This window comes from Astyanax mexicanus, chromosome 19 (genome assembly GCF_023375975.1).
Source record: "Astyanax mexicanus isolate ESR-SI-001 chromosome 19, AstMex3_surface, whole genome shotgun sequence".
In the NCBI taxonomy this organism is placed as follows: domain Eukaryota; kingdom Metazoa; phylum Chordata; class Actinopteri; order Characiformes; family Acestrorhamphidae; genus Astyanax; species Astyanax mexicanus.
This window is the reverse complement of record NC_064426.1, coordinates 14,371,529-14,398,224: the sequence shown is the minus strand read 5'-3', so window position 1 is coordinate 14,398,224 and position 26,696 is coordinate 14,371,529. Positions and strand designations below refer to the sequence as shown.

Here is a 26,696-nt window from a genome sequence, read left to right as displayed (position 1 = left end):
AAACTTGAGTTTAAAATGAAAAGATGAATATGAGACAAAAGCAACATTTCAGTTTTTATTTTCAGGTATTTACATCTGTATCTGATGCACAGTTTAAAAGATAGCACCGTCTGTGTGGACCCAACCATTTTTCTTGTGAATAAAAATATTGGAGTGAATAAAAATAAAAGTGAATGATAAATATCTAGTTGCTATCAATAAATATCCATTGCTTGCAGTAACTGCATCTTTTGCGATGCTTTTTCAGTTACTCCCATTAGCTGTTTCTGTTTAGCAGTTGGTACAACTTAAAGTTTCTGTATGCATTTGTTAGAATGAATAGCCACAATTATTCATGATATAATCTTTGACAGTTTTGCATGTCAGTCAGACATCTTCCTTCTTGTCACTATGGGTAGGGAAATGTTTTGTTTATTTCGAAGCATCTCGATTTAGATGTGGACGATTCTGAATCTGTTCATAAATAGAAGCACTGTGCTGAAGACTCTCAGCCTCTCTTTCTCTCTCTCATGTAGTCATGCAATGAGGAAACAGAAACGCTTTATAGAGGAAAAGGATGCATCAAGATACATTGATAATTGTTCTATAATTTCATTGCAGACCTCTGAATTGTAATAGAATTGAACTGTAAGGTTCCTGAGATTCTCACCCTGTCTGTCACAGTGGGAGTTTCTTGGCCATGTTTAGTCAGAAACCCATCCAGACTTTAAAACTGTAAAACTGATTATAATTCTGCTTATTTGTTAACTTTGTACTTCTAGTATAAATCTGTGAATGTGTAAGTTTGATTTCTGACCAAGTGGTCTCTGGATATAAGTCGCCTCCAGTGTGGCTCACCCTCAGGTGTTTCTGAGTAACAGGACTTCCGCTTTATTCTTGGCTTAGGAAATGATATCCTGGCCAGTGTTTGGAGCTTTGTTCCCAAGGGCCCACACCCTCCATTGGAGATGAACTGACCTTGCCCAGTGGCACCATGCCCGGGCTGGAGAGGGTTTCGGGGGCTTTTCTGATGGTTGCTGTATTTATTATTATGATATACAAGCCACCATAAAAGACCTTCTTGTGTAACCCCCCACTAACCCCACCTCCCAAAACCACATTAACCCCTGAATGTGTGATTTCAGAGGGGCTGCTTGGACGAAGGAAGTTGGTGAAGGCTTTCCCTCAGGTTGTTCTGGGTCACGCTGTGGTTATACACAGTGCCTGGGAACATAAACAACAACAAGAAAGTCCTCATTTAAAGTTGATAACTCGATTTAAAATTAAACCTGCACCCAAAGTACTCGATCAGCCAGGATGTGGCTTCAGGGGGGTTGGTGTGAAGTTGTGGTTCATTGTAGAGAAACCTGACTACTTGGATTTCTTTACAGTGGTGGTGAATAAAACCAGGGCTCACCATGACAACAACACAGATATGTAATAATGTTATTAACTACCCAAACCCAGCATTGAATGTAGGATTCTCTGAAATGGAGCACGTCACACTAAATCAGCTCTGTGATTTCCCTTAAAGTAATGTCTAAAAGACTTGATGTGGTTTCTGCCTCACTATTTATTATAAACATGGACCACAACATTGTTTTGGCTATCCTTGTTTATAAATAATAGTGAGTCATACGGAATCAGAAACCACATTATTAGCAAGTCTACTACAGATTACTTGATTTAAAGATATTATGAAATGATGTAATTATATTCTTTACCGTGCAATTGAGTGTCTAATTTTTTTTTTAATTGTGCTCAACCAAACATTTAAAGACTAATTGGTTACTTGTGTGTTTGTACCAAAACTATATCTTTAAATGTTTTAAAGACTCACTTGTTTTCCCTTTTTTGTTCCTTTTTTATTCAGGGTATTGCTGGGGAATGTTGTTTCTTTTACTTGACTTACTCATTCCCGATCAAACTCTTATTTTAGAATCTCTGTTTGGCTAAAAATGTCGCTAATTATCTCTTACTCCTCCTCAGTGTGATTTTTCAGGGAGTTATGGTAATCGTGGTATTTGAGCTTGAACAGTGCTTTTTTGCTTGTATTAATTGTGAAGGAAAACTACACAGTCCTGTTGTTTACCTGAACTACATTCAGATCTCTTAATGATTATTTCTGCAAAGGGTTCACCACAAATGATACCCCTGCACTGCACGCCGTCCTCATGTGGTGTTCTGACTCTAAATTTAAATGTGTTTCTCACCAGGTGTGATGTGATGTCTGTCATGTTTGTCTATGTTTAAAGGACCCATATCATTACCATTCTGTGTATGGTCGTTTTGATACAGGGCCATCTCTTATCTTTGAAAAGTTACTTTATTTCAGTTCAGTTCAAAATGTGAAACTCATACATTATATAGATGTATTAAACACAGAGTGATCTGTTTTAAGGGTTTTTCTTTTATTGTTGATGATTATGGCTTACAGACAATGAAAACCCAAAAATCAGTGTCTCAGAAAATTTGAATATTATATAAAACCAATTGATACTTTTGGCAGTGTGCCAAGTCCTGCTGGAAAATGAAATCTGCATCTCCATAAAAGTTGTCAGCAGAGGGAAGCAAGAAGTGCTGTAAGATTTTGTGGGAAAACAAAACTGCACTGACTTTAGACTTGATAATAAAACACAGTGGATCAACACCAGCAGATAACATGTCTCTCCAAACCATCACTGATTGGTGGAAACTTCACACTAGACCTCAAACAGTTTGGACTGTGTCTCTCTCCACTCAGACTTCAGACTCTGATCCCTTGATTTACAAATGAAATGTAAAATTTTCTGATCAGTGATGGTTTGGAGAGACATGCTGATCATCTGCTGGTGTTGATCCACTGTGTTTTATTATCAAGTCTAAAGTCAGTGCAGTTTTGTTTTCCCACAAAATCTTACAGCACTTCATGCTTCCCTCTGCTACTGACAACTTTTATGGAGATGCAGATTTCATTTTCCAGCAGGAATTGGCACACTGCCCACACTGCCAAAAGTACCAATTGGTCTTATATAATGTTCTAATTTTCTGAGACACTGATTTTTGGTGTTCATTGGCTGTTAGCCATACTCATAAATTATAAAATAAATAAACGCTTAAAATAGATCACCTTGTGTTTAATACATCTATATAATATGAGTTTCACATTTTTAACTGAATTACTGAATCAAAGTAACTTTTCTAAGATATTCTAATTTTTTGAGATGGCCCTGTTTATTTTCAACTTTAGTCTTTCAGACGGATATTGTTTTCTTCCTCCTTTTTTATTTTTTGTTTTTAATACATTCTCCTGGTTAAAACTTATCTTCTTTTATAAACTGTGCAGTTGTATTTGTAGTAATTTACCGCTACCTTTACCATGTATGACTATTAAACTGTCTTAGAATATTGTGATGGAAATGTTTAAAAGTTTAAGCCATGTTCCATATCCCTAATTATCAGGGTCAAGTCCCCCAAAAGCATTTCACATTAACAAAGAGAGAGAGAGTGCTCAGTGTGATGCTCGACCATCTAAGGATCATCTTTGTGCTAAGAAACTTTTGGGAAACCCACACATTTGGTTGTTTTTACAGCAGATGACGGTGCAGTTTTTTTTTTGTTACAGTAATAACTATTTTTTTGTGCTCTTCTCCACAGGGTGAATCGGTGAAATATTTTTTGGATAACTTGGATAAACTCGGAATGCCGGTAAGTATTTTGTTTAATGCCTAATAAACATATATACTAATGTTTATGGTTTTAAAGGTCCCCACACTCCCAGTTTCCAAGATGGGAATTACAAGTAAAATTCTAAGCATTCTGTTTTATATTCAGTCTTTCCAATTATAGTCAGTGATCCAGGGTGTGCTTTGGCTAAAAAGAAATGGAAGCTTATGTACACTATTTAACTGGTTCTTACTGCATGATTACACGCTCACCTAAAACCATTTGAAGGGGTTCAGAATCCCTAATAAATGCACTTAGGTGGTTTCTTGCAGTAAGAAAATATAGAACAAGAAAAATATTGTTTGCGCCGTGCCATTTATTTTATAGTGTGTTTTGTTAACTGTTCATCATCATCATGAAACTAAGCTGTTTCCATACTTCAGTCCGGGTTCTATATAATAATAAGTTGTGCATGAGTTGTCAGACCTTCTAAGTCTTATTAACTGTAATGTATTAAGACAGTCCGTTTAAATTACAGAAATTACAGAGAATATTTAGTGCACCCAAACTCCACCCCTAACCTCGACTACTGTTATATGATTTTTAATTAAAAAAATGGTGCAGGATATTTTATAATCAGTGCCTATTTTAGTTGTGTAGTGGTGTATGTGCATATCTGACTGGTTAAGTAGGCTGTGTGAAGAAACAATTTAATTTTCACACCAATCACCAATTCTTACACCTCTCTCTCTCTCTCTCACTCACTATCTCTCTCTCTCTCTGTCTCTCTCTCTCTGTCACTCACACACACACAGGAGGAAGTGAATGTGGCCATGTGCTGCATGCACACCATTAGAATCTTACAGCAGACTGTAACACTGTATTTAAAGTGATAGTTCAGCAAAACAAATCGACCCTCTCTCAACTTTACCCCAAATGCAGTCAATCAGCTAGGCTGTGCTTTATAAATAACAGTATTGGGACACCTGCTCATTTATTGTTTCTTCTAAAATCAACACGTTGGTAGTGACGATTATTCCAACAACAACAGGATCACATTTCACTGGGGAAGGCTTTCTACTAGATTTTAGAGCATTGATGATTTGATTGCATTCAGCTATAACAGCATAAGTGAGTTCAGGAGGTTGGTTGAACACCACTTTACCTCAGTTTTACTACTATGAAGTAAAACAAATAAAAACTGCAAAATGAAATAGAAATTTTCCCATACAAATGGATTTATTGAACATTTGGCATATTAAATTACAGTATACACTTACACATTAACAAAGAATGTTATTGTCAGTTTCCTCACTGTTATTGTCCCCCTCCTTAACCCTGTTGAAAAATGCTGAATGTTAATAATGTTTTTTGACTAAGAAAAATGTATCAAGCTCACAAAGAATGTAAATACATAAAATTATAAAGCTACACATTTTTATTGTTTGAATAAGAGAACAAGTTTGTGATAAATACAGCATAGCAAATAAAAGAAATCAATATTAGTATAAAATGTATAATAATTATTTATTAGAAGAAGGTGCTAAATTGGTAATAAAATAAATGCATGCCAAAGGAATGTTGGAAAATGTGAAATGTTGTAGGTAGGTTAGGAAAGCCCCTCCAGCAGCTGAAGAGGTGTTTGGTTGTATGAGTGTTTGTGTGAATATCTGCAGTAGCTGTTTATCTGGAGATCCTCCTCCTCTTTCCTCGGCGTGTAAACCGTGGTTCTGGTTGAGGTGATCATTAGACAGTTTCTCAGATTTCCATCAGCCCCAGCGTGACGCAGTCGACCCATGTTCAGCTCTACGTCATGTGACCAGCTGCCGTCAGTTGGGTGCGTAGATGATGCTCGTCTCTGAGCTCAGAGGAAGTTGGTGGTTTTGTGTGAGTGTGTGTGTGTGTGTTACAGACTGTAACTGTTACAGTATATCTCACTCTGTTTCTCTCTACCTTTCGCTTGCGTGCTCACTTTACCTGTTGCACCCGCTTCTTATTTTTTCTCTTAACATTTTGTCTCTTTCTTTCTCTCACCGTCTCTTGTGCTCTTTCGCTTTCACACACTCAGACTATGTGTGTCTCTCTCTCATGTGTTCACTCGCCCCCACCCCCACTCCCGGAAGGAAATCAAACACTTGTTCTTTACATTTCTATCTACTTTTCCTTGCTTATTTGTGCTCACACACTCGTGCGGTCTCTCTCTTTCTTTCTTTACCTCCCCCTATTTTCTTTTTTTTTAAACTTATATTTTATTGATTTATCAAAGCTTATTATTTAAAAGAACATACAAACAAAGCTGTCAGGGAACAAATAATAGTACAATTGACATTATGGTGGTATTATCCAAAAATAAGAAAAATTGCTTGCTTACAAATCAAGAATAAAACGAGCAAACATGGGTTAAGAAAAAAATATATATATAAATATATATATACACACATGGATATATCCATGCACATACATACACATTCACAAAGAGACCAGGGTTAGGGTAAAATTCTCCAACATTCAAGGCTATTAAATACAGTCAGGTGTTAATGTAGTCTAGCCACTTTCCCCATTTCTTTTTAATTTTAACTTTGTTTAATCTCAGGGCAAAGGTAAGGGATTCCATCTCATATATCTCATTAACAATATCTTTCCACAGCTCTATGGTAGGGGGATCAGCCTGCATCCATTTTCGAGTAATTGCTTTCTTGCTGGCTACTAAAAAAATCTGCATCAGGTATCTGTCTGCTCCGACAAGACAATCTGATAGATTTCCCATATAAAGCACCAAGAACTCCTTGGGAATATCCAGCGAGAGGATTTTGGTAATATGGTTCCAGACTTCATCCCAGTAGTAGTGGATTTTAGTACATTCCCAAAAAATATGGAATTGTCCTACGTCAAGGCAGCCACAGTTCCTCCAGCATGGTTGTGAAACACCCATATGCATCGATTTGACTTTAGGGGTAATAAAAAATCGAATAACATTTTTCCAGCTGAATTCACGCCAAGTTCTTGAGCTTGTAGATGTAAGTTGTGTTTTCCAGATATTATCCCAGTCCAACTGGGGTATTACAATATTTAACTCTCTTTCCCATGCTTTTTTAACATAATCAGTTGATTCGTTTTTTGAGTTCCTTATTCCATTGTAAAGTTTAGAGATTATTTTCTTGGGTTGTATAGAGTAAGCCTGTACTAATTGAATAATAATGGGGTTCTCTTCCAGCTGTGGATCCGTGGACCTGATCTCTTTCAAATAATAATCACGGATCTGCAGATATCTAAAAAAATCTTGATTATTAAGATTGACCTTCTCTTTCAGCTCCTGAAATGGCATCAGGTTCCCGTTTTTTATCAATGTACAGAAAGCTGTCAGCCCTTTATGAGCCCATAATTTAAAATGATGATCTAACAATCCTGGTTGGAATGAGTGATCATAGGCAAACCATTTAAGTTGCTTAATTTGAGTCTGTAATTTAAATTGTTTAACTAAACCAAACCAAATTTTGAGGGTGTGGAGAGCAATAGGATTCACCTCCGAATTAATCAATCTGAGCCTATCCCCTATCAAGGTCTGTACTGGAAAAGATTTTGTGGAGAGCTCAATGTTCTTCCATTTAGCTGTTACTCCTGTGTTACACCAGAGAACCAAGTACTTCAGTTGTGCCGCCTGATAGTATTCTTTAAGATTTGGGAGTGCTAATCCCCCTTTGTCCTTACTTAGTTGCAGTGTTGTGTACCTGACTCTAGGTTTCTTTCCATTCCAAACAAATCGGGATATTTTTCTGTCCCACTCAATCCACTGATTTACAGGGATTTCCACCGGAATAGCTTGGAAAAGGTACAACAGTCTCGGTAAAATATTCATTTTTATGGTTTCAATTCGAGAGCTTAAGTCTAAGGGGATTATGGACCACCTTGACAAATCTTTTTTAATTTTGGTAATTATTAAGGGGTAATTTGCTTTATACATGTCACTTAGCTTTTTAGTTAACTTAATGCCCAAATATAAAATGGAATGTGTTTCCAATTCAAGATTTAATAATTGTCTAGTGTTAGACGTTGGCGCATCTCCAAATGCCAAGACTTGTGTTTTTTCAAGGTTCAATTTATAGCCAGAATAGGACCCATATGTATTCAGAAGTTTAAGTAAAGCTGGAAGACAAATGTCTGGGTCCTTAAGGTATATCAATACATCATCAGCAAAGAGTGCCACCTTGTGCTCCTCTCCTGCAACACTAATACCCCTTATATCAGAAGCTTCCCGTATTGCCTGTGCTAGCGGTTCAATAAAAATTGAAAAAATTGTAGGTGACAGAGGGCAGCCTTGACGACACCCTCTCTCCAGATGGAAACTCTCTGTCAGCCTACCATTTACTTTTATCCTAGCTGTGGGTTGTGAGTATAATCCCTTAATACACTTGATCACATTTTCTGAGAAGCCTAGTCTCTCTAACGTCAAAAACAAAAATTGCCAGCTCACCCGATCAAATGCTTTTTCCGCGTCTAAACTAAGTAAGGCTGCGTTCAGCTGTCTACTGTTAATGTATTTAATTATGTGTAGTGTTCTCCTTATGTTATCATGTGTTTGGCGCCCCTGTACAAAGCCTGTCTGATCTGGATCTATTAAATTAGATACAAAATTATTCAGTCGGTTTGTAATTATGGATGTAAATAATTTATTATCCACATTCAGGATTGAGATTGGTCTATATGAACTGCATAGTTCTTTATCTTTGCCAGCTTTAGCTATCAGTGAGATTTGTGCCTCCCTCCACGATGGAGGTGTAACTGCTTTTTTGAGGGTCCAATTAAGAGAGGCTAACAGCATTGGTGAGATCTCAGTTTTAAACATTTTGTACCATTCAGCTGGATATCCATCACTTCCAGGCGTTTTATTATTTTTTAAATGACTGATTGCAGTATCCAGCTCTTCCTGTGTAATTTCTTCACTTAATAATTTGTTTTGATTTATTCCAATTGAAGGCAGATCCAGCCTCTGAAGGAAATCTTTAATCTCCTCAGGATCTTTTAAGGGGGGTTGTGTATATAGTTTTTTGTAGTAACTTAGAAAGCTGATTTCTATGTCTAATGCGTTATTCGAGACTATTCCTGTATGTGGATTCTTAATCTGATGGATAATATTTAGCGCTCTTTGTTTCTGTAATTTCCTAGCTAGAGCCTTTGTGGCTTTTGCACCAGATTCATACCACGTTTGTCTCAAAAACCTTAATTTTTTTTCAAATTCTTCTCTATGGTATTCCTCTAATTTCTTCTTTATCTCTACCATATTTTTATAAATCTGTGGATCTTTGTTTTCTTTATGAGTCTCCCTCAGTTGTGCAAGTTCTCCTTCAAGGATTTTGTATGTAAATTCTTTTATCCTTTTTTGAGCTGTTGTAACTGCGATAAATTTTCCCCGTAGGACTGCCTTAGCCGCGTCCCAAAGTATGGTAGGATTTACCTCTCCATTATCATTGATTTCACAAAATTGTTTAATTTCATCCTTCATTTGTTGGATGATAGTAGGGTTGTTTAAGAGTCCTGTATTTAATCGCCAAACTGAGGTTCTGGGAAGTGTATTCAATTTTAATTTAAAATATACAGCTGAGTGGTCTGAAACACCTGGATCTTCTATACTACAATCAAATATTTTGTGTCTATCTTTCAAATACATAAAAAAGTAATCCAGTCTTGAATATGCTTTATGTGGGGCCGAGTAAAATGTATAGTCCCTGTCACCAGTGTGCAAATCTCTCCATACGTCCAATAGACCCAATTCTCCTAAGATGTTATTCATTATTCTTACCTCCCTGGTTTGAGTCCTCTTAGTACTAGTAGTGTCCATTCTATGGTTGAGTACCAAGTTAAAATCGCCCCCACAAATTAATGTTCCCTGGCTCTCAGAAGCAAGTAAGTCAAAGATGATTTGGAAGAAGGCCTTATTACTATTAGGAGGAGCATATACATTAAATAAGGTTATTGGCATTTGTTCGAGCTTGCCTTGTACTAATACAAATCTACCCTCTTTGTCGTTAATTTCTTTGGTTAATTCGAAATTAAGAGAGTTTTGAAGCATGATTGCTACACCTCTTCTGTTCTTCATGTCTTTAAAGGAGGAGTAATATGTCTGTTTATATCCAAAAATTTTCAATTTTTCATGTTCGGTTGGGGATAAATGTGTTTCTTGTATAAAGATTATTTGTACCTTTTCCCTTTTTAACCTCCTCAGCACCCTGTCTCTTTTAATGGGACTATTTAACCCATTTACATTTAAAGTAACTACTTTTAGATCGTACACCATCTATACCTTCAGAAACAATGCAAATTTTACCCTGGCAGCTTAAACAACATAAAAATAAAAAACAAATTTCCCGAACAAAGGGAAATGAACAGTGACCTCCAACTTTGGGGTATCCTAACACCCCGTTTGGACCCAACCTATATTTGGGCCCTGGGGGGAATTGCCCACTTCTATATGGGGCCCCCCATACGCTTATACAGGCTATACTGCACACCTATATTGTCTACCCGGTAATTATTAAATAATAAGGTCTTCTTATAGTAAAACTATACAAAACGAAAATAAAAAACACAGAAGCGGAAGGTACTTAATTTGAATTTTGACTACGTAACGTTACTTGAATACTGAAAGGTGTCATAGCGTAAATTTTTACATTAATGACATCTCACCCATAACGAGAATGTGTTCAGAAAGGTCCCCCTTGAAATAGAAGAATTATCTGTAACGTTACATCAATAAGTCTCTTCCTCCAAATATAAGGGTGTGGGTCTCACTGTGAACCTGAGTGGAGTCGGCGGAAACCTTGGAGTTTCTCTCTTACATTGTCCATCTTACTTTTCCTAGTTACTGTTCGCCAATGTGGATCCTTTTGGGGTTTCTCAACCCGAGTAAAGCCCTGCGACGCGGTTCGGAAGTTCGGAACTGCCATACCCATCTCTTCCATTGCATTCACCGCCTCCGCCGCGGTGTGGTAGAGCTTAGCCCTGCTATCCCACTGGATTCTCATCCTGGCTGGATAGGGAGTCTGAAAGCGGATGTTATGTTCTTTAAGGACTTTTTTGATGTCCATGTACTCCCTTCTCTTCGACATCACCTCGGTTGGGTAGTCCTGTGCAACTGAGATGCGTTTGCCCTGTATTTTAAGCTCTTTTGCCCAGGCCGCTTTCAGAACAAGTTCTTTCACGCGGAACTGTAAGAAGTTGACTGCAATAGATCTTGGTGGAGCCTCGTCATTAGGGGGCTTGGAAGTTAGCGACCTGTGTGCTCTCTGGATCTGCAGGTCCGCGTCGCCGAGGTCCAGGTGTGTTTTGAGAAGATCCTCTACAAACGCCACCATTGAGGTACCCTCCGAGCCTTCCCTCACACCGTAAATGCGAATGTTGTTCCAACGGGAGCGTCCTTCCAGGTCGGTCACCTTCGCCTGTAAAGCCTCCCGTCGGCCAGATTCAGCTACAACCGTCTCCATCAGCTCCGTATTAGCCGTCTCGAGCTCCTGTATACGCCTTTCGGCTTCCGTGAGTCTAGCTCCCTGAGACTGTACCTCCTCATTTGTTTGCTGTATTTTCTGGAGGATATCATTCTTCAGACCGTCAATCTCAGTTTTAACATCTTGTCTAACTTCATCTCGAAACTCAGACAGATATTGTTTGAGCTCAGACTTCAGCGAGCTGATTTGCTTGCTAACGTCCTGCATGGCTTTAGCTGTGTCATTTAGCCCGCTGCCATTTTCTGATTCCGAGTCGCGGTCTTGTTCTTCGGTCTCCTTCCCTCCTGCTTGTTTATTTTTGAGTAGACCTTTCTTGTTTTTCGCCCCACTCATCCTTTAAATTTCCCGAGTTCGAGTATATTGAATTTCCAAGGGTAGTGAGGGTTTATCCACGAGTTAGACCGGGAGCTCACCACTCACCCTGCTACTCCTATCATGTCTAACCGGAAGTCTCCCCCCTATTTTCTACTTGTTCTCTTGTTCTCAGTAGCTCTGCCACCTGTATGTGTATTGGCTTGTGTGAGAGAGAGATCCATACTGTCACACAGACTCATTCTCTCTGTCTTGAGCCTGATAATCAGTGTCTTGTTTTTTTTTTTTTATTCTAGTGGGCTCCTCCAATCTCTCTCTTTCTCTCTTACACACACACACACAGGAAATACTGAAGGCACTGAGTGGGCTCTGGGGGAATTGGCCACTTGACTTTGGAACGTGTGTGTGTGCTGAAGTGAGGTTACAGTGTTTGTGTGTGTGTGTGTTCCTGTTTAGATGTGTGGTCCTGGTGTTAACCAATGACCAGTAAGTGGAAATGCCATGTAGGTGTTTCTGTTAAATTGGCCAGTCTGAAGTGCAGTCTATTTCCTTTCCACCTTTTGTATGACGACAAGAAGGGGCCACATTTGGTTTACATTGTGCTGTTGCAGGAGACGCATTAATATAGAATAGAACCAGAGTAACAATAAATTTGCAACCTGAGAAGTATAATATACTCAGTCAGTTAAAGGGTGTCACAGTAATTCAGTGAGAAAAAGTGGAGAATTTAGCTTGAACAGCAATCAGAGTGTTTACCACGAATCCTTTAACTTCTGTTGTGTGGAGGAGAAAGCTACAACAGAGCATTCTAACTGAAAGAAACAGCTCTGTTGAACACAAGAGGTGACTTCGAGATTTCCTTTCCACGAATTGGTAATAGCAGATGTATAGTCATTTGAGTGCATGTGCAAACTAATAACCAAGAGGACACTAATTCACTCATCATTGTTTCCAGACAGCCCACTCAGAAAGTAAAACTGTGCGAGTTTCTGGGTTTCCAGTGATAAAGACGTCAGACGCTTCCTTGTAGTAGTAAAATAAGTTAGATATGACTAGTGAAAGGTGACATTACACCACATGATTCTTATCTGTCTTAGCAGTGTACCTTAAGCATACACTTACCCCTATATTGTACATACCTGTATGTCCTAAGGTTTGTGTACACTCTTTGTAATGAATGCACTTCATTTTGCACCTATTGCTGATGCAGATGTTCAAAGCACTAAAGTACAGCACACACAATTGAAAAGGCCAGGCAGCGTAATGAGTGATGATCTCTGGAAAGGTGAGGTGGATTGGTCATCATCCAGCGTCCTGACCTCACTTACACTCTTATCAGTGCATGTGATTAAAGCCTCACATCAGTGCTCCAATATTTTGTAGAAAGCCTAGATTTACCTGGACAGTTAAGACTGCTATTCCAAAACTAACCAGTTCATAATGACCAGTGAATTATTAAATGAATAAAAATATGTCCCAGAACTTTCTCTCTGGTGTCTCTGGTGTGGAGGTACTGGACCCATCCTGCATGGCTTTTCCATCCAGCAGTGTCATTGGTGACGTCATCCTGTGTGGAATTCCAGAAATGTGCCCTCTGGCCTTGCACCAGTATGGAAAGTTCCTCATAGAATTGCCTTTAGTTTATGGGCTTTAGTTTTGCTTCCCCTTCTCTTAACTTGATAATTATTGTAATGTTTAAGTACTTGTGTTCAAACAGTATTAGAACAATATTATACATTGTTAAATTGTCAAGCCTTACTTTATTTTTAAAGTAATTGTGAACTTTGCTTACTTGATTAAGAGGCAATTAATTGGTCTTATCATGTTCAGGACGCTTTTCAAAGCTAGAAAACATTATGCTAACACTATGCATTATAATCTGTGGTGTTGATGTGGGGTATGTGTGGGTATATTCAAGTTTTGATTAAGGGTATAGAAATGGATTGGTATTAATTAGGATGGGCTATAGGGATGGATGGGTATTGAGGAGTATATATATGATGTAGTGTATGGTGGTTGGGCATACGATTTGATGAGGGCTCTGGAAATGAATTGGTGTTAAGGATGAAGTATAGATATGGATGAGTACTGATGAGTGGTAGGAGGTATTGGATGTAGAAGAGTATGAATGATTAATATGGATGGATATTGATTAATCTTTTGCATATATAGTAGTATGAAATTTTATTTCCCCCCTTCCGATTTCTCTTATTTTTTGCTTTTTTGTCATACTGATTTTTTCCGATTTTTAAACAAACTATCACACAAATATAATCTGACTAAATGTAACAAGCATCTTTAGAATGCTAATTTTGTTTATTAAAGGAAAAAATACTATCCAAAGCAGTCTAGTCCTGTGTGAAAAGTGTTTGAACCCTAATCCTAATAACTTGGTTGTACCTACCCTTGGCAGCAACAACTGCAATCAAGCTTTACTGACAACTGACCGAGTCTTTCACATCTCTGTGGAGGAATTTTGGTCCACTGTTCTTAGCAGAATTGTTTTTACTCGGGCACATTGGATGGTTTTTGAGCTTAAAAGTCCTGTCTAAGGTCAAACCAAAGCATCTCATTAAGACTTTAGTCAGACCACTATAAAACCTTCATTTTCATTTTAGTTAGCATAGCTAGCTAACTTTCCTGCTGTCCTTCTTTCTCGCCCTCTTCCGTCTTTGTTTCTGAAGCAGGCTGTTCGTAGTATACGTTCACTCAAAATCTGGAGATATAAGCCAATACCATTTGCTGGGGCAGATGACCCTGACCTTAACCTGCCCCCGAACTGTCAAAACCACCCAGTTTTATTCTTGCTCACAAAAGCTTCATTAACCCAAAAAAGCAGCCACAGAAATGCACACAGCGCATGAGGACCACTGTAAATTTGAGAGAAAAAAAAACAATTGAAAATAGGGGTGAGGATCACCACTAATTTCCCAGTTCCAATTCCAATTTACAAGGTCTCAATTTGATTCAAAATGTATTAATTTAGGGACATTTCAGTTACAATAAAAATTGTAGATTAAATATAAAATGTATTTGTACAAGAACCACTGTAACTTTCATTATTAAAATATTAGTGTTTATATTATGAAGACTTAACACTAGTTAAGTTTTTTTTATTAATATAATTTAATGTAGTTAATTGCGACACCATTCTTCACATCTCTGTACAGGTTTGGAATGGCCACTTTAGTCACACGTTTCTGTGTGGGTAAAACATTACGTGCTTCCAGAACAATAATAATAAGGCTTCGGAAGCCATGGGCACTTTATAGACGTGCTTCATAAATTTCTTCTTTATTTGCAAATAAAAGTGTGAAATTTACTTATACCCATAAGTTTGGATGTAATACTACAATAATCAGTAATATAAGTGATCATAAAAATACAACAAGTAAAAATTATAATGTGAAGAGGGAAAACTTTATTAAATTCAAAGAAAAAAAAAAAACAGGAGTTCATCTCTCATCAAGTTCATCCCTGGGGACAAAATAATCTGAATTAGTAACATAGAGTACTACATAGAGAACACAATCATAATTTCTCTATGTACACATTAAATCATTCAGTAACACGTCAACCTACGGTTATTCCGTCTAACGGTTAAACCTGTTACGCTGTATGACCGCCTCACGCTGCTAGTGCACTGGCTAAAGTGGGTTTAGCTTAACCGCTGAAACGGCTAACCCTGCTATGCTAACACAGGCCGCAAATAGTGAAAATACAGAAGAAAATTGTTTGCATTTTTACAGAAACTCCCCTGACTCCTGGGTGCCGTGCTCCACCTCCATCTTAACTGATCACCCCAGTCAGAGGGTGGTGCTCAAAAAAGGATGGTCTTGTGAGATGTTAAAACTGTACGCATATACGGGGAAAATGGGCTAATTATAAGGTTCGATCTTTGGTTTATATGAATCAATATTGGATCATTGAAATGAAGATGGGTTTACATCGAAAAATTGATTCCTTATACACACTCCTATTACAAAACTGAAGCTCAAGAGCGATATTTACTTCTACGCACACACAATTTCTTTTTTTGTGCTTGTGAGAAGAAATTTACACACGCATAATGTTTTAATTTTTTGTGCCCCAAACTTTTGACATTAATTAAAGCCATAGTCTTACTTACACTTCCAGACAGGTCCAACTAATAAGTGGAAAAAACATTCTATTTTTTTGTGACGCACTTGGGGGTTTCCCTGTGTGAAACCAAACCAAGGGAAAAATGTTCCATGTTCACAGACTCATTAACTCGTTAGGACTATAGCAAACCAACTATAGTTGTGAAAAAAAACCTAAGTGAAAAGCAGCCCTTCTGTATTGGAGGAAGTGTTAATGTTCCTCTTACTTGTTTAAATGAAGTCACTGCTTTGGCCTGTTGTCCACCCTGAAAGTGCTGCTGCTGCAGATATGTGAGAATTACCACTTAAGAAATCTAACATAAATGTATGGTTCCTGTTTCTGTTGAACTGTTTACGAATAAACATTTAGGATTGGTTTCCAAGACATAGATTAAGACTAGTCCTAGACAACAAATCTCTTTCAATGGAGAAACTAAATTAAGTGCTGTATAGTCCAGTACTAATTTTAAACCAACCCTCAAATTGAGTTTAGCTATATATTTCTGCTATATATACCTCTTTAAAATGCAGGCATGTGTGATCTCTTCATGTTTAGCATAAAATCATGATTGTTTTGGTATGTAGAAACAGCTGAGCATGGGATTTAAATGCCCTTAAAAAAATTTAAAGGAAAATATGTAATCTGTTGTGTCTGTCACTTTTGGTGAGCAAGCTGATTGTGAACTGAGGGAGCAGCCTTTAACCCTCCCTCTTTTGTATTCTGTCCCAAGAACTTTGTTGGACAGTGCACTTACAAAGGAAGGATTTGCTAACATTGAAATTTGGAGTGGACCATTTTTATTCAGAGTCAATGTTGTTGATTATGTGGACTATCCATAACAGCCATAGTAATCAATCAGCAAAGGCATAGATGGTCTGTGAAGTCTATTCAGCAGAGGAGATGCAAGTCTAATGTACACAAGTAATTAATGCACGTTTAAAAATAAGTTATACAATTTGCGTTTAGTAGTGCTGTCAAAAGTGGTTCATTCACTCAGTCAGGGCAATTAGTTACATACAGTAACTGAAACATTTGGCTTTGCATTCATGCTCCTTTTCAGAGGGAAATCATGTAAATCATTTAACACAGGTTTTGAGAATATACGGTTAAAAAATATTGGTGTAGCCTGGTGTGCTTGCCTGTGTAGAAAATCAAACCCTGCCTACAGTACAGTTGTAGGGTTTCTTCACTACACTACACACCACACTTTAGTATCCTTGTTTCAGTTTAAATCTAAATTAGCAAACTTTAGATCCCTCAACTACATTTGGAGGAGAGAGCGACTTGAATTGAATTTGATTTGTCATCAAACTGATGCTTTAATCTATGCAATAATGTGTCCACAAAGTCTGTTGACACTGTTTTTTTGTTTCTCTCTCCTCAGGACTACCTGCCCAGTCAGCAGGACATTCTGCTGGCCCGTAAACCCACCAAGGGCATCCATGAGTACGACTTCGAGATCAAGAACGTTCCCTTCAAGATGGTGGATGTAGGAGGCCAGCGGTCAGAGCGGCGGCGGTGGTTCGAGTGCTTCGACAGTGTTACCTCCATCCTGTTCCTGGTGTCCTCCAGTGAGTTCGACCAGGTGCTGATGGAGGACCGACTGACCAACCGGCTGATGGAGTCGCTCAACATCTTCGAGACGATCGTCAACAACCGCGTCTTCAGCAACGTCTCCATCATCCTGTTCCTCAACAAGACGGACTTGCTGGAGGAAAAGGTCAAGACCGTGGCCATCAAGGACTACTTCTCTGACTTCACCGGGGACCCGCACAACCTGGAGGAGGTAAAGGACTTCCTGGTGACGTGTTTCCGGAACAAACGGCGGGACCAGCAGCAGAAGCCCCTTTACCACCACTTCACCACCGCCATCAACACCGAGAACATTCGGCTGGTCTTCCGCGATGTCAAGGACACCATCTTGCACGACAACCTCAAACAGCTCATGCTGCAGTGATGCTGTGTTTCTTCTGGCTCCTTTTGTCGTCATTCTTTCGTTTGGTCTCCCTCACCCCTTCAGCTTCACCCCCCTCCCCCTCCACTGTTCTGCAAGTTTGTACTCCACAATATAACCTTTCAGACTAGCTCTAAAATTAGGGGGGGGGTGTCTTGTGAGGAAGATAGGGGCTTAGCTGTGTGAAGGAAGTGCTGAATGACTTGGTGTGTCTGTCAGTGACCACTGCGTGGCCTTGGTTTGGGCAGAAAGCTTAGAGATGGGAGTGTGTGTGTGTGTGTGTGTGTGTGTGTGTGTGTGTGTGTGTGTGTGTGTGTGTGTGTGTGTGTGTGTGTGTGTGTGTGTGTGTGTGTGTGTGTGTGTGTGATGGGGCTGCATAATGTGAACAAAGCACCTGATTATACAAAGTCCTGATTCTGTTGACACACATTGCAGATAGTAACTAAATTGGTTAACCCTTGATGCATAATTTTTGACTGTTATTTAGATCATGTGTCCCCAAAAAAGTGACTGTGATATTGTTATTGGCTAAAATTTGTACATTTATGGCCAATAGCCAAATTGATTAAGAAGTTGTTAATTGTGCTGTCCCAGTGTGTGAATGAATGAATGAACTAAAGTGTGTGTGTGTGTGTTTGTGTGTTTGTGTGTGTGTGTTTGTGTGTTTGTGTGTGTGTGTTTGTGTGTTTGTGTGTGTGTGTTTGTGTGTGTGTGTGTGTGTGTTTGTGTGTGTGTTTGTGTGTGTGTTTGTGTGTGTGTTTGTGTGTGTGAGCGAGTGAGTAATTCAATGCTCCTATCTGCCTTTATTAATCAGCCTGCCATAAAGTGTGTACAACATGCACAGCCTCACTAGAGGTGCCAAAAATAAGATGCATTTTCTATCCCCATACGAGTTACTAACCAATATATGACTGATGGAGAGAAAGCAGGGTTTTATCCCAGCAATGTTCTTAATCTGTCACCTTTTGAGCCTTTTATTACTGACCAAATGGCAAAAGCAATGGTTTAAACAGGTTTTAAAAGCCTTTTCATTTTAATTTTAACATTTCTATTTTAATAGGAACAACGTTCTGAGCCTTTCTGTCGATACCTGCCTGGCTGTAACTGTCTTGTTTTTAGCTGTAGCTTCTAATCAGGTTCTGTTTTGACTGTTTTTGTTGTTTTGTTTTATTTTGTTTTATAGATACATGAATATATTTACCTGTAAGTTATATTTTCAGAGGTTTACACTTTAATTTTTCAGCCGCCGCTGACGAATACCGGTTACCGATGATTGATGGTTACTTGGAGATAGATGAGAAGGTCTTCAGGCGCACACAGACAAACACACACCATTCACACACACGTTTCTGCGGTTAGACCACTTAAACTGAACGTATGCTGTAGAGTAAAGCCCTGCCATAGGACAGGCAGGCAGACTTGCGTAGTATGGCGTCAACTCAGGGCTGAAAGTCGACCACTTTTATTTTGTGTTTTAAAGTTTTAACAATTTAAAACCTTCCCTAAAATCCACTCACACGCTGTCTACCAGTGGTTGGAACGAGTTTGTCTTGCTGACCTGTTAACTAACATGCTTTTTTAAAAAGTTGTTTTCGTCTAGATCAGCAAGATTCCTCCTTTAAGATTTTACTTAGACATGTGTCCGTCAGGGAAGGGGGAGTTTATTTTTGTTTGTTTTTTTATTTATTTAACCTGTTTTAATCATTTTAACCACAAATCAAAGTAGCTGACCCTTTTGTTTTTGGTTGTTTTTTTTATGGTGACAAAAATACATAAAGTGCCAAAAGTTAAAAGGTACCCGTTACAATAAGATCTCTGTTTCTCTCCACATTACGCCAGTGATGTACAAAAGGGATAGGATTTAAGAAGAAGTCACCTTATGAAAAGATTTTCCTGCTCATCAAACATTGTTTATAGCTGATGTATAGTGCTGTGTCCACCCAGTATACAGTTTCATAAGGGGTGTTTTTAAGTGTATAGTATGTATCTCACTCTTTTTTTCTAACATATGCAGCCCACACTGATGATGTAAAGCAAATTCTCCTCTTTTCTTCCTGCTACTGCTGCATATTCACTCAAAGACACCGTGTTGTATCTCCTCAGTCACTCTCCTCTCACCCGTTCAGTATTGCTGCTGCTGTTACTGCTGCTGCTGCTGCTTGACTGGTCCCTATCTGGTTGTGTGGCAACCTCCATGGTGAATGGTGGCTATACATCTCTATGCATGCAGACACTGTTTCAGGCTCCCAATGGCTGCAGTCCAGTGAATAGCCCTGCAGACCTGCAGCCTCTAGAGCTCTTTGTCTGGCTAAAAACTGCCTCATGTCCCTGGCCAGAGGCCCAGGACCCTCGTGAAAGGCGAGGATTTTATGCTTTCTGGACGTTTCTGACCAGACCCACTGTCCTCATGTGCCAGTCAGTGCCCCTTATAAGTGCTAAAGCAGGACAAGCACTGTTCAGATGAGTGAGTGAGTGTGTGTGCATGTGCACAGATTTTAATTTCCTTCAGGAGTTTGCGTTTCAGATGTGTGCGTGTGAGGCTCTGTTCTGCTTTGCTTACAGTAATAAGCCTAAACCAAAAAAAAAAGTTTCATGTTGTTTCATTACCACAAGTGTAATCAAGCACCTAGCCATGCAGGCTTGACTGACATTAGTGAAACCGTGGGTTAATGGGTGGCTCTAAAGAGCTCACTAAACTCCAGTGAAATATTTCTTCTATTCTTGATATTTCTTCATCTGCTGTGAGTGATATTATCAAGAAGTGGAATCATTTAGGAATCACAGCAACTACCACAAGGTGTCAGACCACATTAAATTTACAGAGCAGGGGTCTCATAGATTTCTTCATCACTCAGCTCTAACAGCAGGTGTAGTTATTGAGTCAGCAAAGGGGGAGCAACTCCACAAATTTAGGATGGGATTTCTTAAACTCCCACTGGTGTGATCTGTCAGTCTCCCAATACTTCTCTATTTAGTGCATATGCTAAAATTAAAGCCTCTGTTATAATAATGTACATATTTGCTCAGTTACAGCGTGGCCTTTATTATTAGCATAGCACTTTTAATACGAGGCATAGCCTAAGCCTAATAATCAAGCTTCCATAAATATAAATAAACTTGGTCTTCTGTTTAAACGTGATAGCAGCCAGTGTCATCACACCTGTAAGAATGTTTGAGCTGTTTCAGAACTGTATGCAGATGTGTTGTGATTTTTCTAAAATTGTGTTTATTGTGCAGTTGTAGCTGCTACTCTCTGTGCTCACCAGAGATCAGAAAGACGTTCTTGAGAAAAAAGAGGTTGAGGTGCCTTCAGGTTTTGCACAGCAGCAGTTTAAATGAGCCATTAGCAAGTTTTTTTTCTCTCTTTCTCCATTTTAGCTCTTTTTATCACAGTGCAAAATACATTTTAGTGAGAGAGTGGTTTTAAGCAGCTCTAGGCAGGCCTTAGTCATTTTTGAGGTGCATTATATGGCGTTTAAACGTTTTTCTCCTTAAAGAGGACTGCAGGATGTGGACAAAATATGACTTAAAATATGATTATAGCACTATGTATGATAATTCCTCTGCAGTGAAAATTACATTTAATTGCCTCTTTTTGCAGGGCTAACCGTTTCTGAGCACGTTGGGTAACTCTTCTGGCATTTCCACAGAGACATGTTGAGCTAGGTCGTTAGCCGGTATGCTAGCGCACTGATGGTGATGTTAAATAAGGCCAGAAGCCAGCATGTAAACTATTAGTTCTCCGTTTCACAATCAGTTATCAGCTAGTTACTAGCATACTAACTTGCTAAAGGCCAGCAGCTGTGACTGGTCAGCAACTGTTGCATAGTATTTATGAGGTGCTGTGCACATCCTGGTCTAGATTTAGCAACATAGCAAATAGAAAATGAAAAAATTGAACAGGTCCTAACAGGTTCGCACCACCGTGAAGCAGTAGGTGAACACCAGGGGGTCAAAAACACTCGCACAATCTCATCTTTTACTGTAAAAACATGTCTAGCAGGATCATTTGTATATTGTTACATCAGTATTGTAAAGACTGATATGGCATGACGTTCATAACCACTGTTATAGTGTATGGCCCTAGTTGTACTAGGAGTACTTGAGTGTTTTTCAGCCTCATATACTCTAAATCGTTCTATTTAACACTGAGAATTGGTTCTGTATTGTATTGAAAGAGTTTTTTTTTTTTTTTTTTTTTTTTTTACTCATTTCATTAATAGAACTTCTTTTTACCCCTTTAAGATCAGGCAAAGTATGAAAGTAAAATTTCAGCATTGTCCTTGTTCTATATTAAACCACTGCATGTATTAAAGTATACTATTTAAAAGCCCTATACACACTACACACAAGGCTGGTTTTTGTGTGTAGTTGTGTTTGAAAATGTTTCGCAGCGCATATTATAATATTATAATGCAAAGCTGGTTCAGGCTGCATTCTGAGCATCGCCACTAGGGGTGCTACAGCCACAGCAACGTTTTCTTGTACCACCATGCGTGATTGATGTATGTTTTGGCCATGTACATGGTGTAAAGTTCCAATACATAAATTTAAACTAAGCTGCAAAATCATTGAGTTTTGATTATGCTATTTCTGTGATGTCACTTGAACAATCACATTTACGTCCCTGTCTATTCTGTGCACTGCAGTTATCAGGGGTGTTTAACTGCAGTCATGCTTTCTTTCTGAAAGTATGACCGATGGACAACAGATCTCATTTACATACTTTATTTTTTAAATCTGAAGTGTTTATAAGAGATAAAGACGGTCCACACAAACCTGTCTTAAGCTTAAGGGTATACAATTAAAAAATGTAAATTAAGAGCCTTTTCTAAAAATATATTAGCTTCTATTACAAGTGTATTTAAACTCAAAAAGTGTTCAGGGGAACTCATTGAAACTCATAATGAAGTATTCATCAGATTAAAGCATGAAATGGCTCATCTTATTGCTGTTAAACAAAAGCAGTGTGCTGCTGGAGAGCTGCCCAGAAGTCAAATCTGAATGCACCTCAGCTTATAAGTCTGTGGTTTGTGAGAAAGGAAAAAGAATCAATGGATGAATCAGACTGTTTTTTTATATTTTACCAAAACAGACACAGAGAAGGCCTTATGCTTCTGACTCAGCACACACACTGCCTATGAGTGTGTGGTGGTCAGATGTGTGTCAGTAAATACGATTCATTAAAACTGTTCCAGAACATTCTTTAAAACTCTTTCTGCAAAAACACCAGTGCCTCATTTTAGTGTTTTACTGTAGCTGTACGCCAGGCAGCAGGTTAGGGGCTGTATAGTATAGAAAAAAAAACAAGTGATGCTGTAATAACAGACACAGATACACTACTTACTTAACCTGTACTTCTGTGCCTGAATGCACTGTGAGAAAGAAATGACTTGTACGTCACTGTTACGACGCAGATTTGCTGTAGCTTGTTTTTGTAAACGGTGTAGAAAACAAAATGGCTTTGAGATTCTCTCAATGTTGTGGAAAGAAAATGGAAACAAAAGAAAAACTGAATCAAAAATGCCTGAAATTGTAATCTTTTCTTCTTTTCCCAGAAAATCAAGTGCGCTGATTATGTAGAATTATGCAAAGATTAGGCCTGAAAATGAAACTGCCGATTTCTAGTGCCTCCAGTTTTCATGCCTCAGACTTTTTCAAGCCTTTTCTTATTTTTAATTGAAATTTTGTACTTAGATGATTAAATTTTTTGCCTTATGTGAATGTTTTGTAAATCCTGATTCTAATCCTACTAAAAGATGTCAGGGCTCTCATCTCCTGTCAGAACAGAATACTGAACTGCTCTCTATGTACAGTCTAACCTTTGCTTTCTCACACTTTTCCATCCTTCAATAAAAAAAAAACATTTTTTTAAACAAGCCAAGCTGTAATTGATTTATTTATATTATTTTGTTTTGTTCAGTGCTTAAAAAAGGAATACTACTAAACCTTATACAAAACCTTAAGCATAAGGAACATGTGGCTTTGGGAACACAGGTGTTTTAGGGTCAGAGGTAAGGTACAGCCGTAAATATGGGGCCTTAAAACGTGTGAACATAAGACCCTATCACACTACATGGAACACAGGTGCCCTAGGACCCTTAGTGCCTTTATGGCCTAGAACATAAGGCACACAGAGCTTGTATCTTAGGGTGAATGAATACATAGAGAACCTATGACCGAGAATAATGGCCCTGGGAGCATAGGCCATTAAACATAGGGTCCTGTGAACAAAGGTAACTTTGTAGAACATAAATATTAGTGATTATCTTGGTAACATTCTGCCCTAGAACCAAGGAAACCTGCAGCGTTAGAATCGATCTTTTTACTAGCTTCTGTTCATCAAACACAAATGTGGGCTGTTTTGGGGGTCAGGGCTAAATTATTTGAGCTATGTGAAGTTGTGGATTAGAAGAATCAGTTAAAGGGTTAGTTCAGGATTTTGCAGCTGTGTTTTGTAAGTGTTTTGCTAAGTTGTGAAATGTGAAGTATGCAAGTAGGATAAAGCTAATCGCTAATGCTTTAAAGAGGGCCACTTACAGGCCAGCGAGTCAGCTGACCTGCGTCTCTGAAGAGCTGACCTACTATCTCTGAAGATGTCTTCATGGTAGTTTTTGTGGTCATAATAGTTCTTTAATTATTTAATTACATAACATTTAAGAATATACACCGTATAAAAAAGGCTGTGTCCCAAGTTGTCCTAAATCCTGACCTGTCCCCTAGTGTTGTCCATCCAGCACAGTGAATTCAGCTCATTAGCTTATTGCTTAATCTTTCATGGTGGTAAAATCGAGCTGAACTAAATATGTAAATATGTGCGGTACTACCTTAAAACAAAATTGTTAAATATTAACATATTATGTATACAAAGCGTTGTGTAGCACATCTTACAGAGATCTCTTTTTTACAGGAAACCCACAGCAGTTGATGATAAACATTGAGTGCTGTAAAGAAAGAGCCTAAAACTATGGTTCCCAGAAAGAATAGAGGCAAAGATTAACTTTTACCAGCGCGATGAAAGGGCTCAAGTGTGGAGAAATAAAGGATCTGATCATGATTCCAAACAGACCAGCTCATCTGTGAAACAGTGGAGGCAGTGTCATGGCTTAAGCTTGCATGGCTTCCTCTGGGGCGGGCGCGTTAATCTTCATTCATATTTAATGTGAATTTAAAGAAAGATAAAACCAAACTGACTGGAAGATTCTTTATCATGCAACAAAATAACGACCTAAAACCCACTGCAGCCTGGAAAAGCAATACAAAAAAAGAATGCAGAGGTTTAGTGATGTCAGTGGGTCACAGACAGCAAAGGACTTGCAACTAAATATGCAACTAAGTCTTATTCACTTTAATTTACGTTTAGTTTATCTGTTCCAGTACTTTTGCCCACAAGAAAAGTGGGTGTGTTCAGGCAGAAGGTGATATCTTCGAAACTGTGTATCAGGTCCAGGTATAAATAACTAACTAAACTAAACTAAACTAAAGTTGTTTTAATGTCAAACCCAATTTATTTCAGTCTACCACCTCTAGGTGGTGCTGTTTGACCGTGTTATGTGCTAAACTGCAGTAAATTCCAGGCAGTGGCGTGATAAAGCTCTGTATCTGAATATAAAGGAGAAAACTTGGACAAAGTCTCTAAGCTAGCTAACCGCTAGTTATGATTGTTTGTCTATTTAGCCTATTAATCGTAAGGTTAGATATTTAAATTAAACCTCTGTTCAGGGAGGACTGGGTGTCTGTCTGATGAGGCAGCGTGTCTCACATTTCAGACACAGCCCTTTATCCTATTTAGTTTCACAGCTCCTCTCAATTTTATTGTTTGTTTGTTTTTTTGTTTATAGTAAACTGACGTGATCTGGGTTAAAAACACATTTACATGTTGGTAGGGAGTACCATAAGTTTATAGATAGTGATATTCAGTTTTGTGCTTGAACACGTTCTCATATTTGTTGTGAGAGCTGAACTGAACGACTGCGTTTACAAACAGGCTTGTTGGACTTCACGGGGCACGGGGAGGACGACATGCGGCGGTATAATCTCGCGAGAGCGAGGCGGCTGCAGGCTTTACATACATATTTGAGCTGTGCGAGTGGAGGGAACGACCCTAATGACGACAGAGCTCGCCCCCTATTGGCTAGAAACCCCCCCTCACACACATGTGATGCTGTTTTTGTTTATTCTAAGATAATACATATGATTATAAATCTCTCTTCAACTAAATGATGCCCATTATTATGATCTTGTGATATTTTTTTGTCAATCATTATTTTATTACTGTAAAGCACTTAAATTCCTTTAGTATTTTATGTTCTTTTATTTCCTTTTACTCTAAATATAATTTTTCTTTAAATGCTCTCAAACTTTTGCTTTTTAGAAACTGCACACAAGAAAGCGCCATTATTATTATTATTATTATTATTATTATTATTATTATTATTATTATTATTATTATTATTTCATTAATATTATTGTAGTTGTTGTTGTTATAAAAGGGGAAATGCAGACCTAAATTAATATATATTTATATTAATAAATACAATTTAAATATAAGGTATGCCAGGTAGGTTTGAAAAAATAATATTGATTGTTTTTATGTTTAAGAATTTATAATTAAAATTATTTAAAATTTCAATGATCAGTGCTTAAAATTGAGAATTTCTCCTTATAGTAGCCTAGCTTTTATCAATAGCTGTTATTCTAGCTCATATTTATTCAGTTGCAATAAAAATCAGTGACATTTCTACTTTTATACAACCCACACCGCGAGATCTGCTGCAGTTCTGCTGCAGGTGGAGACTGTCTGACCTGACTTCTTCACACCAACCCCCAGCTCCCCAACTTCACCTCCACCTCATACCTGTCAAGTTTTAGATTTAAAAATAAGGGATATTTTCCTCTGTCCGCTTAAAGCCGTCCCACCAGCCCAACGAAGGTTCAGTATCTCTTACATTTTAAGACACGTTTACAAAAAATCTAAAATAACCACATGTGAACCACTTACACACTACAATTAGATTATCAGAATCTGAAATGTTGTGGACATTCCTACATATGTCATTCTTTTAATACAGCCAAATTAAAAATCCTTTTCTAGATATAAAAAAGTTAAGATTTCATGTCTTTTTTTGCCATAAATGCACTCTTTTATATTATATATTTTTTTATTTATTTAATAGATTTAAAAT

General features: G+C 38.2%; 1 protein-coding gene across 1 annotated transcript in view; it reads left to right on the top strand.

Moving 5' to 3' along the window:
- gna13b (guanine nucleotide binding protein (G protein), alpha 13b) overlaps positions 1-23,390 on the top strand; it is a 57,286-nt gene extending 33,896 nt beyond the window's left edge. Inside the window, exons 3-4 of the mRNA XM_007233737.4 lie at positions 3,616-3,666; positions 16,942-23,390. Coding sequence (XP_007233799.3) covers positions 3,616-3,666; positions 16,942-17,514 — 624 coding nt within the window. The 3' untranslated portion in view covers positions 17,515-23,390. The remainder of the gene's footprint in view (positions 1-3,615; positions 3,667-16,941) is intronic.
- Positions 23,391-26,696: the final 3,306 nt, after the last annotated feature.